Source organism: Gadus morhua, chromosome 14, assembly GCF_902167405.1.
Source record: "Gadus morhua chromosome 14, gadMor3.0, whole genome shotgun sequence".
In the NCBI taxonomy this organism is placed as follows: domain Eukaryota; kingdom Metazoa; phylum Chordata; class Actinopteri; order Gadiformes; family Gadidae; genus Gadus; species Gadus morhua.
Window position 1 is genome coordinate 11,741,311 of NC_044061.1, and position 17,694 is coordinate 11,759,004.

The 17,694-nt window shown below is 40.1% G+C and overlaps 2 protein-coding genes across 7 annotated transcripts in view; both read left to right on the forward strand.

Annotated features, from left to right (window-relative positions):
• Positions 1 to 13,046, forward strand: part of dennd5a (DENN/MADD domain containing 5A) — a 31,175-nt gene extending 18,129 nt beyond the window's left edge. For 3 of the 6 annotated variants that reach the window (XM_030376140.1, XM_030376141.1, XM_030376142.1), the window contains 15 exons: positions 398 to 491; positions 778 to 918; positions 2,212 to 2,343; positions 3,570 to 3,722; positions 4,889 to 4,976; positions 5,148 to 5,232; positions 7,129 to 7,257; positions 7,859 to 7,980; positions 8,111 to 8,256; positions 8,457 to 8,575; positions 8,682 to 8,863; positions 10,438 to 10,520; positions 11,024 to 11,147; positions 11,245 to 11,413; positions 11,611 to 13,046. In XM_030376140.1, coding sequence (XP_030232000.1) covers positions 398 to 491; positions 778 to 918; positions 2,212 to 2,343; positions 3,570 to 3,722; positions 4,889 to 4,976; positions 5,148 to 5,232; positions 7,129 to 7,257; positions 7,859 to 7,980; positions 8,111 to 8,256; positions 8,457 to 8,575; positions 8,682 to 8,863; positions 10,438 to 10,520; positions 11,024 to 11,147; positions 11,245 to 11,413; positions 11,611 to 11,794 — 1,951 coding nt within the window. In that variant the 3' untranslated portion in view covers positions 11,795 to 13,046. The remainder of the gene's footprint in view (positions 1 to 397; positions 492 to 777; positions 919 to 2,211; positions 2,344 to 3,569; positions 3,723 to 4,888; positions 4,977 to 5,147; positions 5,233 to 7,128; positions 7,258 to 7,858; positions 7,981 to 8,110; positions 8,257 to 8,456; positions 8,576 to 8,681; positions 8,864 to 10,437; positions 10,521 to 11,023; positions 11,148 to 11,244; positions 11,414 to 11,610) is intronic. The other 3 variants (XM_030376144.1, XM_030376145.1, XM_030376146.1) reach the window with 1 other exon arrangement.
• A 325-nt stretch (positions 13,047 to 13,371) lies between these two features.
• On the forward strand, positions 13,372 to 17,468 carry sinhcafl (SIN3-HDAC complex associated factor, like). Its single transcript, XM_030377408.1, has 6 exons — positions 13,372 to 13,478; positions 14,504 to 14,662; positions 14,779 to 14,878; positions 14,963 to 15,077; positions 15,200 to 15,350; positions 15,535 to 17,468. Exons 2-6 carry the CDS (start codon positions 14,535 to 14,537, stop codon positions 15,716 to 15,718), a joined length of 678 nt encoding a protein of 225 aa, XP_030233268.1. The 5' UTR covers positions 13,372 to 13,478; positions 14,504 to 14,534; the 3' UTR covers positions 15,719 to 17,468.
• Positions 17,469 to 17,694: the final 226 nt, after the last annotated feature.

The window sequence follows — 17,694 nt, forward strand, 5'->3', positions numbered from 1 at the left end:
ATCAGTCCACAATCAATCAGGGGTGCAAACTTGCACCCCTGTGCCGTTTTCAATTCAAAATAGCTCATTATACAGTTGCAAAATAAATATTATTTATTTAGGATGAGGGAGGGGGGGGGCTATTTCTCAAAGTAATCTGCGAGGGGATGTGTTTGCCATTGCAGTGTTTTGCTTCAGCACTCTATGAGCTATAAGCCATCTTTCAATACTGCATAAATAAGGCACTGATTCCTGTTTGAAGGTGTTATTCTAACTGGCTCATTGAAATTTGAAATCGCTCAAACTGCCAGTCAGCTCAACTCACCTACAATTGCCTTTGGAGTTTTGCCGATGCAGTTGCTTGTTGGTAATGCGTAGGTCGGTGCATCTCGGCTGACTGCGGTGCTTTGTGCTGTAGGTGGGCCAAGAGGAGCGCCCCAGCCCAGTGGAGGAGAAGGGATCGGCAGAAGCAGCACGCAGAGCACCTCTATTTAGATAATGACCAGAGAGAGGTGAGCCAACCCTTTTATACCGAGCACACTGTACATGGTGTGCTCTGCTATTCTGACCACACTTTGCTCTCCTTTGGAAAGACTTTTCAGACCACGTGTGCAATTCTTGTAACCCATCTTTTAACCATCTCTGAGTACCATGCATTTGTTTGGCAAGACTTGTAGTGCACGTTTGCAATTATTTTAACCAATCTTTAACCAACCGAGTGTTTATTTGTTAAGTTCTTTGGGTTTTCAGTGTCCTGTGACTTACTCATCCTCGTTTCTTACATTGTCCCTCTCTCAGACACATACGTGCATACACAAAAACACACGCACTCAGCATGCAGAGTGTCTGTTTCCGGAGCTGCAGCTCCTGCTGTTTCTTGACTGCTACTGGCTCTCTCAGGCCTACAAGCCCTGTCTAAAGGCTGTCTCTGTGGATGTGGTATGTGACAGGTGTCGGTCTGGCCTGTTTCCACCCCCCCCCACCCAGCACTTTGCTCTTTCCCTCCTGCCTCTCACTCCATCGCTAGGTTTACCTTACCTTAAACCCTATCCCTCTCACACCTTATTAACTTGGCTGGCACTGCAGAGAAATCTGGATTTTTACAGTTTTGTAGTTGGTAGGGGAGTAGAGGTTGGCATCGGGCCAAAAATAAAGCTTGAGCCCACCAGTCCCCACTGTCAAACACCGAAACTGGCCAAAACATGTTTTTGCTAATTAGCATTTAGTTTAAAAAGAAAAAGAAAATCGGAGTGCTATGTATGCTGACTCCAACCAAATGAACTGTTTTCACATTAGCATTGTGAACCACTTGACTTATTTGCAGCGCGCTGATTGCAGACAAGCACACGCACAACTGCACACGCACACGCACATGCATATGCCCATTTACATGCACATACAAAGTCAACTTTACAGACTACAAACTACTAATAACCAGAATAATATTTATGGCTATTGCTATTTTGAATATGTTTGAACATGAAAAATGGAATTTATGAACTGGCATATTGCCATTGCAACGTCAAAAGAAATATGTAGCTTATAAAATGTCAGCCTGCTGTCTGATTAACAGGTCTAAGGCGGGCTGCAGAGCTCTAGATGGAAAATGAGAGAAAGACAGAAGATTGCTGATGTACTAGACTCTGTTTGCATCAATCATTAGAGTCCCTCAAGGGACTTCCATGGGAATAGTAGCTGGCTGCTTTGTCCAATAGGAAATTACAGAAAAGCCTGCAAGGCCCATTAGGCCTAAAAAAAAAAATTGTTCGGTTCCGGTTTCCGACCGACCCTGTCAATTTATGTGCGATCCAAATTATTTTATGAACTTCAAAAAATAAAGAAAAAAAATAAATAATCCCTACCTACCCATGACCTCACTGACAACCAACAGGAACCCAACTTTTTTTTTTTTTTAGGCCTTACACTACTGCAGTGCAGAACACACTGTAGATGCTACATTTGCAGATGCTGGTCTTAATAAATGTTTATTACTCTGAATAATTTCCCTTGATATTATCCTATTTATCCTATCCTATCCTTACTTTTCACACTGTACGCTGTGCTGTGGCTTCCCCTACTACCGGTATTCATATGAACCTGTGTACCTCCCTTTGTGTTTTTTCCGAATTTGCTTGCCAAGTGATCTCCTATTTAAATTGTCCCAGTATTTCTTGATTTTTCTGTTGATCATATTCCTGTGCTACCTCGCTCTCTCTCCACCTCCATCATCAGAAGTACATCCAGGAGGCCAGGAACCTGGGAACCACGATCAGGCAGCCCAAACTGTCCAACCTCTCCCCTTCCGTCATTGCTCATACCAATTGGAAATTTGTAGAGGGACTGCTTAAGGAGTGCAGAAACAAGGTTTGGGCCCATTCCCATCCAGCATGCAAGACCACGCTATGTTGCTTAAGTCATACATATTTTTACCTGGGTAAATAAGAAAACTTTATAGGTGTTTACTAAGGGTGTAACGATTCACTGATACGAATCGGTATCCGGTTGGATTAGCACAGATGGGACTACATCGATACAAGAATCTGTCGATGCACCGGTTTAAACGTTGCGAATCTTCACTGTCCAGTGAAGCTTTAGCCTGATATTAAGAAAGCATTGTCAACTAATTTCATTCCATTTCCATACGGATCCGGAAAATGAAACTTAAGGAAGTGGGCGGATCCGTGTGTGTTTGTTGGTGTATGTTTGAGCACGCGTCTACGTGCGCGCCCTCCGTCTCACAAGTAGTTAACAACCGGAGTTGTGAGTGTACGAAAAACAGCCATATATATCCGTAAACAGTGAAACGATTTTCAGTGCACCGGCGAATCTGAGATTAAACGTGTGGAACTCCTTTGGTTCTTATAAAAAGGAGGGGAATATTGACAAAAGCTTCGCTATTTTTTTTAAATTGTGTAGGACAGTGATCAAGTCTATAAATAAACAAATAAATAGACATGTAGTTCTAAATTTATAAATTTGTCTTCCATTTGTTCCCCATGCCATAAAGAAATAAATATAAAAACCTAAAATTCCATGGTCCCTATACCATATACAGTATATATTTGAAAGTAGGAAATGTCTCTTTTATAGAAGGCTTATTTTAATTAAAAGAAAATTAATGTTAACGTTAAACGAATGTGTCTATCGGATTGAATCATGTTGCCTCAAATTGCACCGGATTGTTAGAACATTGAATCGAATCGCATCGTTTTATTTAAATGTATCGTCCCCGAATCGTATCGTCCCCGAATCGTATCGTAGCACATGTATCTAGATACGTATCTGATCGTCCTATAAAGGAGAGATGCACCCCCCTAGTGTTTGCACGAGAATGTTCAACCACCTTTCCAGTTAAATTTTTCTGTTCCTTTTGTCTACCTGCCTTGTCGTAGCTTAATGTTATCATATTTTCCATCTTTCCATATTCCAGAATCCATATTTATTTGATTTGGTGTAGGTTGAGTTGATCTGACACAGATTGCTACATCAGTCCACCGTGTACAGGTGTCTACATTTGACTTTAAAGGGCTCATGTCGGGGGTAGGACGTGCAAAGACGTGCTCATCGGGTGCTGTGTTGTTCTTGTGCAGACGAAGCGCATGCTGGTGGAGAAGATGGGCCGGGAGGCGGTGGAGCTGGGCCACGGGGAGGTCAGCATCACGGGGGTGGAAGAGAACACTCTCATCGCCAGCCTCTGTGACCTGCTGGAGAGGATCTGGAGCCACGGGCTGCAGGTTAAACAGGTCAGCCACTAGTTCTGTTCATCCCAGGAGGGGGATTTTGGAGATAAAAGCCCAAGGTGCATGGCAGGGTCGGGATACGCAAAATTATCCTGGGGGATTTTTGTGAACATAAAAGACTTCAATTCTATGCAAGAAAATAAAAATACAGCCTTGCAGCATTCTACAGTCTGTCCCTTGCTCTGTTAAAAAACAACATGATTATTTTTATTTTATTACTAAATAATTTAATACTACAAATATGCAACTACATTTATGCTCCATGTGCTTTGGGCACATACATGTGCTTAGCAGCAAATTAAAGAATAAAAATGGAAATTGATAGTCAAGAGATAGAATACATATATATAACTAAGGCACAAGGTATATGTACATATACGTTATAAGGTTGGCTAGAATGGTTTCGAGAGGAATAGTATATTGAGAAAATCACAAATAAAATCATAAAAATTAACTATATATTTACATAGCCGCATATGAGTAGCAGTCCATAAATTGAGTTGCATTGTAGAATTGATCTTGCCTCTTAAGACCATCCAGATAACCATGTGTTTATCTATGAGTATCAGTCTGGCCTTGGATGGGTAGTCATTCAATTTTCAAATAAGGCCACGGCCTTACGCTGTTCAAAGAACTGCACCCACTCAGAATCACACTCTTGCTCTCTTTGTATATTCTAATCTTAGAAAAACCTTCCTTGCAGATTTATGTTAATCTTTCAACACTTTCAACTCACTTTTCGCAGACTGTGACACTCCTTGTTCATCATGAAATCAAAGTCCCTGACCCTAGTGCTGATTGGTCCTATTTTTTAATACATTTCAGCACAAGCTTTTAAAGGAATCAAGGTCAGACTGATGTGCAGAGATCAGGATGGTTTCATGAGGCTTCAGTTTATGTGCTTTAGTAAAATTATCATGAATTAATAAATGCTTCTACTTACGAGGTCCTAGCATTACTTAAAGAATTGTTGCCAGATGTCTGTGATGAATAGTTCAGCTGAAAAAAAAAATCTATCCTCATCATAGCAACAAAATATTGAGTCATGTGGTGACGCATCTCTTACAAACATGAAAGCAAATGAAATGCTTACATGTTGACAAGCTCCTGTCTGCACCGTTTCCTGTGCTACTTCACCACTTCCTGTGTTTGTTTATTGGTTTATATAGGGCAAATCTGCCTTGTGGTCCCACCTGCTCCACTACCAGGAGAGCAAAGAGAAGAATGATGCAACACCAGGCGGATTAGGACCCCCAGGTGAATAGGGAAATCTCTTAGTGTTCACTTAATGCACAGAAAATATTCAGGAGGAAATGATTGTTGATCAATGCCCATCTATGTGTTATCGGTAGGCCTGTTGTGTAAATGTGTCGCAACCGGTTTATCCTGTAGTTCACCTCCCATGCTCCCATGCTATTCTTCTCTCAGGTTTCATTCACGACTCTGAGCGGCGCAAATCCGATGGAGGCTGTGCCATGCCCCCTCTAAAAGTCTCTCTGATACAGGATATGAGGTTGGTCTATTACACTCACTCACTCACTCTCCACCTCATCCCTAACTCTCCACCTCAAGCTGTTGTGTAGTGAGCGTTCTGGCACCGATTGGCTGCCGTGCATCACCCAAGTGGGTGCTACATATTGGTGGTGGTTAGTGAGGTCCCCCCTTCACTTTAGGCGTCTTTGAGTGTTATTAATTATTATTATTCTTCATGTTTAACCTCTGTTTTCCTTTTATTCCTAGTCTGTTTTACATAGTTTTGAATGATGACTATATGCTCTGTAAGGTGACCTTGGGTGTCTTGAAAGGCGCCTCTAAATTAAATGTATTATTATTGATTATTATTATTAATTTCATTGAGTCCACTGCTTTAACAGTCCCTTCGCATGTATTTATCTTCAAATGCCTTGGAACTTTTCAACCTTTCTTTTGATGTAACATTGCCATTTTGTGGTTGACCCTTTGAGTGGTCAAAAGCAGTTGTGGATGTCAAACACTGCCTTCTAGTGATCAGAAGACGTTGTGGATGTCAAACTCTGCCTACTAGTGGTCAACAGATGTGTATTCAAGTGATAGCTGACATAAACGCACAATATTAGCAGATTTATTGAGGGTTAGAAATTGTTTCACAACCCTTTAAAGTTTGTGATTTGTGTCCACCCAGATTCACATCATAAGCTGGGAACCTTTTTCATGCATTTTTACTACTATTTAGTACGTATGTAACCAGGTTCTCCAGTACAAAACCATGTACATTTTACAGCCAATCGGCAGAGGTCGTCCTTTAAACATGTCAATCCCTGTGTGGTTCAAAGGGAGCTCACAGCCAAACTGTAACACGTTACTTCCAGCCTGATTACCAGGCAGCCTGTCAGTCTTCAAAGATCTCACATGGCTGTATGCTTTGCCCAAAGACCACTCCTTCTCGTCGTCATACACAAACAAATGTGCTAACACATGTGACCATTACCAGCAAGCCACAACTAGAACTAAGATCTATAATATGATGTAATTTTTTTATTATATTATATCATAATAGACCTATATAAAATTGGTATTCATTTATTAACCTTGTGGATTTTTTTGTTAAATAAAGCCAATTCATATTCTGCTAATATTATTTGCAAGAATTACATTATTTATTTATTATTTTGGTCTTAAAGTTTAAATTAATTTTATTTTTGAATTGATCATTTAAATTATGAAGCGATATCTTACGACCTACATTTTTTTCCTATTTGCATGAATAGGATTCTACATAATGAACATGAATCTCTGAGTTTTGCTTGAATGTTTCTTAATTCATCCAAAATAATCTTTGGTGCCTTATCAAAATGAAGTAGTAAAATGAAAGCTGACAGCATGTTGTCTGAGGCTAACAGCATGTCTGGCATCACAGTGCACCATCGGTAGACGCAGTTTAGCGCCGTTGCCATGGAGAAAGTGTGTTGCTGAAAGTGGGTTAATGCGAGAGAGGGATGCTCCCATGGTGTGTGAAGAAGGCTGCGGCAGTGTGGGGGGAGGGAGGCGGGAAGGGGCCACGAGCAGGGCAGCAGACGTACAGCCAGGTGGAGTGGAAGGGAATATGTCTGGACGGGGGAGAGGCATGATAGGCCTCTAGCGATGGCGTCTCGCTTGCTGGGGGGTGGAGAGTGGCTCTCTGCATCCGTCCTACAGTCCTGGGATGTTTACACACACGCACAGACACGCACACGCACACACATGGTGGCGCAGAGATGGAACATAATATCCATCTTTCTTTTCAAGTGAGGCTGGTGTATTGTTTGATTGTCAATGCTTATGTCATGTCATATTCCAGATTCATTTCAGCATTCCCCTTGGTTTTAATAATTATGTTGGTTTTAATAAGCACCCTCCATTACCTATGGTTGATTCCCTTATGTATCTGCAGGCATATTCAGAATATCAGTGAGATCAAGACAGACGTGGGCAAAGCAAGGGCCTGGGTGCGCCTTTCCATGGAGAAGAAACTGCTCTCCAGGCACCTGAAGCAACTGCTGTCCGACCACGAGCTTACAAAGTGAGTAAAACCTCCACACTCAATCATGAAAAGCCTTGATACATGATGTTGGGGCAAACAATAGGTAAACAATTTAATTCAATAATTACCTTTCTTATTGGGTAATCAGGGTATTTCTTACCCTCTAGGCTCACTTAATGACCCCATTCTATGATGGGAGAACAATTGAATAAATAGTTTTTACTGTTATTATTATTGTAGGACTGCACTATGAAATTAACCTGATATCCACCACACCAACCACTCATACATAATTAATAAGCCCCTTTTAAAATGGCAGGGCGTCATACTACGGTCCACTGAAGCATAAATTATTCACAGGATTGTTCATAATTGATAAATCATTGTTGAACTGGGTCACATTCAAAGGAATTTCAGACATGAGTTTCTGACCTTGCCATGCCAGGAATTGTGCTGTTGTTAACCTTACAATATGAGGACAATATTGTTGATGAATCTATTTGTTTTGTAATCCATTGATGCAATCAGATATTGTTATAAATACAATGTGTATCCATTTAGCACAAAACTAATCAAACCAAAAAACTATGCTAATGCATTCATGAATTTATTACTGAATTAATTTTGGCCCACCCCATAGAAAACTGTATAAGCGCTATGCTTTCCTGCGTTGTGATGACGAGAAGGAGCAGTTCCTCTACCATCTCCTCTCCTTCAACGCTGTGGACTACTTCTGTTTCACCAACGTCTTCACCACCATCAGTGAGTTGCTCTACTCATATCGCACAATGGCTATCCATATTGGTCCCCACTCCATGTAAATCAATATGTTGCCATGCCATACTTGTAGCCATTCCCTGACATGTTTCCTCCCTGTGTGTTGTGGTCACAGTGATCCCCTACCATGTGCTGGTGGTCTCCAGTAAGAAGCTGGGGGGCTCCATGTTCACAGCTAACCCCTGGGTGTGTGTTTCCGGGGAGCTGGCTGAGACCGGGGTGCTGCAGGTTCCCAGGAACACCCTGGAAATCACTTTTGAGGTGAGGCTGACGATGGTGGTGGTGGTGGTGTTGATGATGATGATGATTGCTGCACATTTTCTCTCTTTTGTCAATAATTCAAGTTGTTTTTGGTGTGATTTTTGTTTATACAAATAAACAAAAATAATATATCTTTTACCAAAACACCAAGACGAATGTTACTAATAAAAAACATAATCCATTATTCTTCTCCTGTTCAGTGCCAGAACCTAGGTAAGTTGACCACGGTTCAAATAGGCCACGACAACACAGGACTTTACGCCAAGTGGCTCGTGGAGAGCGTCGTGGTGCGCAACGAGATCACCGGACACACCTACAAGTACGTTGGTATACGGAGAAAAATAAACGACCACAAGCATGAATTTATGTTGAGCTCCGCTTGGACCCAATGGCCTGACCATGCGTGTGTTGTGTGCCTGCGCCAGGTTCCCATGCGGCCGGTGGCTGGGGAAAGGGGTGGACGACGGCAGTCAAGAGAGGATCCTGGTGGGAGAGCTGGTGACCGCCAGCGCGGAGAACGACGAGCGCATGTGTCGGACCCCCCCCATGCAGCAGTCCCCAGGCATGATGAGGAGGTTTGTCACCATCTCGCCAAGCAGCAAACCAAGTGAGTCGACCCTCGACTGCCTTTAGCAGTGTCTAATGTTTTTAAAACCGACAACATGAATGATTGTTGTTGATTGTCTATTACTAGGGCTGTAACGATACACAAATTCACGATTCGGTTTGTATCACGATTTTTGACCCACGGTTCGATACATCCCACGATTCTTTTAAATTTAAAAAGCATTTTATTTAAACAACACTTAAATACCAATTATCTTAATGTAGCATTTAATAACAAATAATTTGGAACACTGAACAAATTTGAACCGAAATAATACTATTAAAGTATTGCTAAATTAATAAAGAAATAACCAAAGATTGGATTGCAGTTGGAGGATGCTTTTTGCTGGTAGGCATAATAGGGCCCCTTTAACTGTTTGGTTGGTTTATTCAAATATCCTTATTAGCGCTTATTATTAGGCTATGTAGCTTAAATAATGACATAATCAGGCCGTATAGAATGCAACATGTTTAATAGCCTAACTTTCAATAGATGAGGAAAAACATGAACGTCGCAATAACGAGGCATAGTGTTACGAGTAGCATATGTGTGTGCGGGAGAATGGCAGTGTGCGTATGCGTGTGTGAGTGACGTCAGCGAGTGAGTGGACGAGCGAGGAGAGCGAGCGGTAGCGCGTGTGTCTAGTGAAGAAGCGAACGAGTCCGATAGAATAAAGTACCCATCCTGTCAATAATCGGTGGCCGCTTCATTCCGACCTATAAGCAGACAAACTGCCAGTCAAATCACACAAAACAATAGAGACAGGATCACACAGGCAATTTTTTTCGCGCTTGGCCCACTCTGGATAAATGTCGTTCATATCGCATATGAGGACTTCGACGGCTGTGGAGAAATGCAATCCTCCGTAGCCATGGAGAGCTGTGATCACAGAGAGGGGATCTCGTCACATATTTATGGCATCGATAGGAGGGGGCGCTGTCAGCAGACTATTATTTAGACAAATTATTAGCAAATTTCAATCTGACAATTTGACCGAAGAGTTAGAAAGGGCATATCGCGCTTCTGCCTTCTCACACCGCGAGACAGGTTTGTGGCTTTGAGTATCGCGATTTTCGGTTTGATACGCGTATCGTTACAGCCCTATCTATTACTGAGTGTTGTTGATTGCCTCACATAAAGCCTCGTACATATTGGTTGCGTAGTTGCGTATCAATTCAAAAGAAGTCCATTCCACGCAATTTTGCTAAGGGCTTGAAACCTTGCATTTTCAGAAGGTTTGCTCTGCTTCTAAAGCCATACACGGCCTGTAGCACCGACATCTGAGAAGCAGGCAGTTAACCTGACCTAGGCGGAACCATCTTTGTATCTCCGAAGTTCAAACAACATAGGCTGGGCAAAAAAACATGAAACGTCAGATTTCTTTGCAATCATTACGTTCGAGGTGCTATGCTTTTCCTAAATAACAGAGCTATACTTTGGAAGGCGAAGCACTTTTTGATATCCTTCAACACATTCTATTTGCGCCCTGGATCACTTGAATCTGGATCTTGTTCTTCCAAGAGTGTTCCTGTCGATGATTAGAATTCTCCCTTTTTTCTCCCTGCATCATCCAGAATTAAACACAGGTCAGATCCAAGAAGGAGTTGGGGAGGCCATCAATGGAATCGTTAAGCACTTCCACAAGCCAGAGAAGGAGGTAGGAGACGACTTGAGTAGATGGCACCTCGCTGCTTGTTCCTCTGTTATTTATTACCCTTTACTAAAGAATGGGTACTGCCCTAGTAATCTCTATGCTCTTCAAACATAATCTATATTTTGGTGTTAAAATATGTATGATTTACTTTATTCTTGAACTCACAATGGATTGTTTTTATTTGTATTATTAATACATATATTTTAACTCTTATCTCACCTCAATGGTTTAAGATGCTCCTTGACGGATCCTGCTGTATTTCATTATTGGTTCAGATTTTCACCTGTGATGTTATCGCAATAAAATCCTGATTTAGATTGAGATTAAGAAGATGTGGAATTGATGTCAGGAATGTAGTGGTTGACCATACTGTCGGAAAAAAACCTAATGATTAGTTTTGGTGTATGTTACCTGAACTGCTCAAGTTGGCTACGTTATTATTAGAGATGTGGACTGTTCTAAACATTCATTCTCTCAATGTTCTCCTCCACGTGTGCTGAGTGCAGAGGGGCAGTCTGACTCTCCTGCTGTGTGGGGAATATGGTCTGGTCTGGGCACTGGAGCAAGTGTTTCAGCATGGCTTCAAGTCACCCCGGCTCTTCAAGAATGTCTTCATTTGGGACTTCTTAGGTAACATTTTTTTTAAAGTATCATTTAACATTCAATAACTGTGTGCAATAATAATCAAGCTACTTGAATTATTCTGAGATTTATTTAAATTTTACAGAAAAGTCCCAAGTGCACTTTCAGAATGCAGAGCAGCGGGGCGTGAGCCTAGATGAGAACTGGCAAACAAGAGTGAGCGACTTCTGCCGCTTCATGCGTGCCATCAACAGCACATCCCGGAACATTGGAAAGGACGGAAAGTTCCAGATGCTTGTATGTCTCGGAGCGAGGTAGGCACTTAGCGCTTAGTCTTAAGGCACCTCTTTATATCAACATGGGAGAGTGAGAGGGGAGGAGATGAACTGTGTGGTGAGCACTGCCCAAAACCTTTACAGTTCATGTCAAAATAAGAATGTTACCAGTCATGATCTATTTTCACCTCATTTTTCGCTCTCGTTGTTGACTTATATTTGACCTCATCTCTTAGGGACCATTTGCTGCACCATTGGATTGCTCTGCTTGCAGATTGCCCCATCACGGCCCAGATGTACGAGGAGATTGCAATGATTAAGGAACACTCATTGGTAAATTCTTTGATCAGAGTGCTACAGACATTGCAAGAGTTCAACATTACCCTAGAAGCTTCTCTTGTAAAAGGTGTTGGCATCTAATAAGACCGCTCCTTTCTGCTGTTGGGACGGAGTAGGAAAGATTTTGGGACCACACAAAAACAACAACAAAAACCATAGTAACATTTTTTAAATAGGAGGAGACTTGAACAAATGAGGTTTTCTGGCTTATATTAAAGCTACTGATACGTTTTGCCATATATAAATATGAAGTGCAATGAGCCTTTCAAGATGTGTTACGTTTAAAATATGTTTTCTATTATGATCCATGACTTTGACATTACTGATGATAACCCACTTGTGCTTTACTGTTGAAATACAATATTTTCATTGTTGTCATTAAGTGCTGACAATAGCGATATTTGGGAAAACAAGAATTGTTTCATATATTTTCAAAGATAACAGTATTATTTTGTTATGTCTCACAAGTTGCTTGCTCTGTTGTAACTCAGATTCAAATGTCATAATACAGAGCTTGAAGCAAAATATGTAAAAGTATGCTTTATAAGTATGCCCATGACAGGGGATGTATGTTTTTGTAGTATGGAGATAGATTCAATTACATGAACCAAACAGTGTCTTGTTTGTTTGGCTATTCTCTGAAAAGTATAGAACTATGAAAATATATTACATGGATCAGTCTCATGGCAGTGGATCTACGGCAAATGTCTGAGCTACTGAGTGTGAGGCATTGCTCTTGTTCTGTACATCGGTTCACCGTCATACACCTCTTATTTAGGGGAATGCTGGCTATTATTAACATTTTGTGCAAATAGCTTTAACCAGGCCCTGATACTCATCCCTCATTAAACTATTAACACTACGCCTGCTGTCTGAAGAACATTTGAGTATGATTGTTTGGTACTGTTTTGAGATTTGGAAAGACATCTACATGACCATATGTTGGGATGCCACACACTTCACTTCTGATTTGTCATGGATTCTGCTATGCAATCTCCAGGTGAAAACATTATTGGGCTTAGAGGCAGGACAATTTTGGAGAGTACTCACCATCTCTTTACTTTATGAAAATCACTGTGCAGGACAAGGGATTTGATATAAAATGTGAAGGATGGATTTGCCTGTGCCAACAACATCTGGATTATTTCTGTTGTACTTCTGTGTTCAATTTACATGAGCATCTTGGGAGATATATATTTTGTTTTCCAATACTATTGTACATTTATTGACATAGCTGTGTAATGTAGTGTTTACTAAGTGGGCAACTGTGTACAGTGTAAAAAATAAATATATATGTATAAAGAATAAAACGTACGTAAGCATAAAAATTGTATATAATTGGAGTGTTTTCTTTATTAACAAAGGTAAAGGAACATAATACGTAGTAGATCGCACAGCCTGCGAGAGAACGTAAACAAACACGTTGGCGCCAACTCGAGGAGATTATTTTCCCATTTATGGGCGTATCTTCGGTTATGGGAATTTGAGTGTAAAGTTTGGCTGATAGCACAGCGTAGAACCTCAGTATTTGAACGTGAGCACTACAACTACCGAAATGCAACATTGATAAACACTATACATGGCAGCAGTGATTGGTCGAAAGCATTTTCAAACCAGACCTTTGCACTCCTTATATGGTCTTTCTACGTCGAGCCCTTTCATTCCGTGTTTTTATGCTAATAATATTATAATACACAGCTGTATGTTGTAGTAAGGCATGCGCAGTGCGTGAAAGGAAAACCGTCAAGATCAAAGTTTTTGTTCGGTAAGTCTTCTCTATGGAATTCTGGAAATAAATAATGTTGATCGGTTGTATTATATCGTATCCGCCGTAGGAATTTCGTGGTTTGCGTTTAGTCTGACGTCCATGTTGAAGTTAGTTCAATGCACAAGAGGATTGCGCTCAACAATGGGATGCCGTGGAAGTGAATGAGAGCGTGGCGTGGAAGCTAACACGCTAGGTAGCCGCTAGCTAACAACAATAAGCCGTATTTGGCGCTCTAGCGGACAAAAGTTTGAATTTAAAGGGAAGGTAGACTGTATTTCTGCTACGTTAATTCGAAGGAACTTATATAATACTAAATACCATTAAGTGTAGATATTCGACACAGCAGCATGTATAAATAGTTGAACGACAAGCCCCGGTAGCTTTTTGTTCGACTACAGAGAGCACTGCCCGCTTTTCTATATCGACAACCAAAACACACGTCTTGACACACGATCATTATCTTCAATATAACCGATGTACACACTTCGCTGATATTTATGTATCAGTGGATCCTCTGAATATAGAGGAGAATACAAGTATGAGTTTCACCCTGCCCTGGAAAATAGTGTATATCCAATTTTTAACTCAAATAGGAAAGTGTTATTCTGTTGCGTCACATGAAGTGAAGTCGCCAATATTATTATTGTAACTGTACGTACGTCATGATTTCGAACTGTTTATCTATTTGTTAGTTTTGAATAACGTAGTTTGTCTGGTTTGATGCCTTGTGAAGTTTATTCGTCGCATCCTCTTTTTCCTGCTGATTCGCAAATTCGCAAACCGGCGGCAACTTGGTGGCTTCATAACCCCATTTTTTTTAATCCAGAAGCAATTGTTCTATGTAGATTACTTAAACGTTAAAGTCCGGCTATCTTGTTATGGTATCTTGAATCATATTTAATTGATGAGTCAGCCGTGTCTGTATTGGGTGCAGCCCCCCTGTATTGCACAGTGCGCGTCTATCTGCAGTGGTGGGCAGTGAATCGAGACCACCTTTGACCAAATATTCTGTATATTTTCAGGTGTTGGACCAGCGATCAACGGATTAAAAAAATGTTTGGCTTTCATAAGTCAAAGATCTACCGGAGTAATGATGGATGTTGTATCTGTAAAACCAAGTCCTCAAGTTCACGTTTTACAGACAGCGGTCGTTATGAAGAAACCTTCAGGCTGTGTTTTGGGTGAGTTCTTCTTGAATTCATATGGTTCTTGTTAATCTCCACATGTTTGCTGTTTAATTAACCATTAGTTTGTCTTGATAATACTGTTTCTGATGCTACTTATTATTTGTGTGTAGTTTGTCAGAAGACCGTGTTGGAGATATCTGCAATGCTTGTGTTCTGTTGGTAAAGAGATGGAAAAAGCTACCGAATGGCTCCAAGAAGAACTGGAATCACGTAAGGGCTGTTCAAATGAACTTTTTTTCTTTCAGTTTTAATAGGATAATTTATTCAAGTGACATGTCTCTGTTCATAATACAGGTTGTGGATGCCAGAGCAGGACCAGGCTTCAAATTAACTAAACCTAAGAAGATGAAGACAGGGGATGTGAAGAGGAAAAGCAAGCTTAAAAAACTTCACAAGTTTAAGAGGCAAAGTAAGTAATGAATGCAATAATTAACTTGAGCAGACCAACAATATGCTTTTTAAGCAACTAATCAATTATGTAAGTGGTTTGCAATGTTTGTCTAAAAAGCTATGTTTGCACATTCTTCACAGACTCTGATGCCCAAAGCACCACATCCAGTATGTCTCCTTCCCAGTCCCCCAGCTACAGCAACCAGTCGGACGATGGTTCTGATATTGAGTCCAAGCAGAGGCGTTCTACTCCCACTGCCTTCTCTTTCCTTGACCGCTCCTACTGGAAAAGGTATATCCTACAAACCTAATTTACTGATCATTTTGGTTTTATTCATTTGCCACATACAGTATCATGTTATTATTCTGATAGAGGTATAGAAATATGTATTATAGATTAAAAAAAAAATTGTTGTAACGTGCATTATGCTTTCACAATATATTAAAATAAAGATTTTACCTTCCCCTTTCTTTAGACAGAAGATATGCTGTGGTATTGTCTACAAAGGACGGTTTGGGGAGGTGATCATTGATCCTCGGTTATTTAAGCCCTGCTGCAGTTCTAAGAAGCAGAACACCCTGGTGCCCGCACAGGTTGCACCACACCTTCCAGACACGCTTCCTGCACCAGTCCCAGAAGAGCTGAAAGAAACCTGGTGATGTTTTATTTTAAATCCCACAGGGTTGTCCATGGTGCCTAGATTTGTCTCCAGTGGCAGACTTCCACCCTTCAAATTAATTTGCAACGTTGGAGAGAAGTTTGATCAACTCCTCTTACGGTTCCTATTTTCTATTTGTATTTGCTTTTTGTATAGAATCGACTTATTTTTGATGATCTTTTTTTATATAGAAGAAAAAAAAAAAAAAATGTTAAGGGCATTAGTAATCTATAATATGGCCATGAAAGGTTTAATGTTTCTTATGAGTTAACTGACCAGCTTTCTGTAAATATCTGACTTTTTCCATACATATCAATTCTGTTAATGTGCTCAAGAAAATCACCAGATATTCCTAATACCAGTTTGTGTGTGAGTATTTTTCAACACACCTTGTCCTTGTTGTTGCTCCAAGTCTACCAAAACGATGCTCTCTTGGTTTATATTACACAAAGAGATAATGGTAAGCACTGTGAACATGCTCCAATCTGTTTTCCATCAAATCTAGACTTTGTTGAATGCCCATACTAAATACGCGCATAGTCTGAAGTTCCGTAGTTTAACAGACTGGAGTACTGTACAATATACTTTTTTCTGTACAATAGACATAACTGTTTCAATTAATCTGCATTGTGTGTGTGTGCACATTTTAACAATCGGTTAGACTGTGTATACACTACTGCTTTTGTAGTTGTTTTTTTATGAACTGAAAGGCATGTTTTTTTTCCAAGCGGATGTTTTAAAGGGGTTTGTAAATACACATTTAGCCTTGTGCCATGGGGTTCCATAACCGGTGAACCACTACTTTCTAATGTTTTGTGAAAAAGGCACTGCTGGATAACTGTCATAAATCCTGTCCTCAAGGATTTTTTCTTTTTTTTTTAAGAGGTGAAATTCCAAACTCAGACTTCTACAGTGATATTTTCACTAGCATTAAAAGTTATGCTGGATGCATGGGGTAAAACCTGTAATTTACAAATCATGACTGTTCTGCATTTCTTCTACAGCCTTGCTTAATGTTCTGTTACTGAATATATTTGTTATTGCAGTTGCTGTTTTTCTTTAAGGCAACTCTCAAAGCTATGACTATGCAGACATTTTGAATGTGAGAAGTGACCTGAAAGTTCAATTTCATATCTTAGCCTCAGGTGTTTATTTATTAACCAAATTGGCTTGTAAAGCAATAATTAAGTCACTCACAAAGAATTGTTTTTGCCATGTTATCTCTAACCATATATTTTATAAAATAATGCTCATATTGCACGCTTTTTGCCATTGTGCATAATGTCGATGTCCAGTAAACTGTGGTTTTCAAGGGTTACTTTGAAAATTGTGACCCTACCTAAACAAAATGGTTTGAAGGACCATGCTCTAAACATGTTTTATGAAATACATTTCTGCGGCAGGGTAGTTGGAAGCTGAACAATTTATATTCTTGTTGAAAGGATGATTGCTGCTTCCTTTGTGGTTAAAATTAAGCTTTTTTTTGTGTTTGGGTAGATATCATATTAAAGTTGTTCAAGGTACACGTTAAGTTATGAGTTGTGCCTTTAACAATTGCCAGTCTTTTTTTATAAGAATATCAATCTTATGTAATTTAATATTTATTACAAAACATTTTGTACAAGCTTAAATATTTCTCATTTCTATCTGTTTTTTGTGCACTTCCTTTCAATATCTGTAGTTCAATGTTTTTTTCTATACTGTACACAACCTAATAGGTCATCTGTAATAAAATACAATAAAAAGCCCAATTGTGTTGGTGTAATATTTTCGTTAGGTGGTGCAAGTGAGTCTCGTACAAGACAGCTGGGCGAAGCAAACTCAAGAGCGCGTGGGTTGGTTTCAATATGCATTGTCTCCTATGAATAACAAAGTGTTGATAAAGGAAAAGTTTCATTACTAGGCTTTTATATAGCAACGCACTGTATCACATTGTATCCAATTAAGATTGTGCATACATTACCTGCCACTAAGAGT

What these genes read in the sequence shown, in the direction of transcription:
- sinhcafl (XM_030377408.1), top strand. Translation starts at nt 14,535, where the DNA reads ATGTTTGGCTTTCATAAGTCAAAGATCTACCGGAGTAATGATGGATGT. An exon ending in CCAAGAAGAACTGGAATCAC is followed by an intron (nt 14,879 to 14,962) that starts GTAAGGGCTGTT and finishes TTCATAATACAG; the next exon opens with GTTGTGGATGCCAGAGCAGG. An exon ending in TCACAAGTTTAAGAGGCAAA is followed by an intron (nt 15,078 to 15,199) that starts GTAAGTAATGAA and finishes CATTCTTCACAG; the next exon opens with ACTCTGATGCCCAAAGCACC.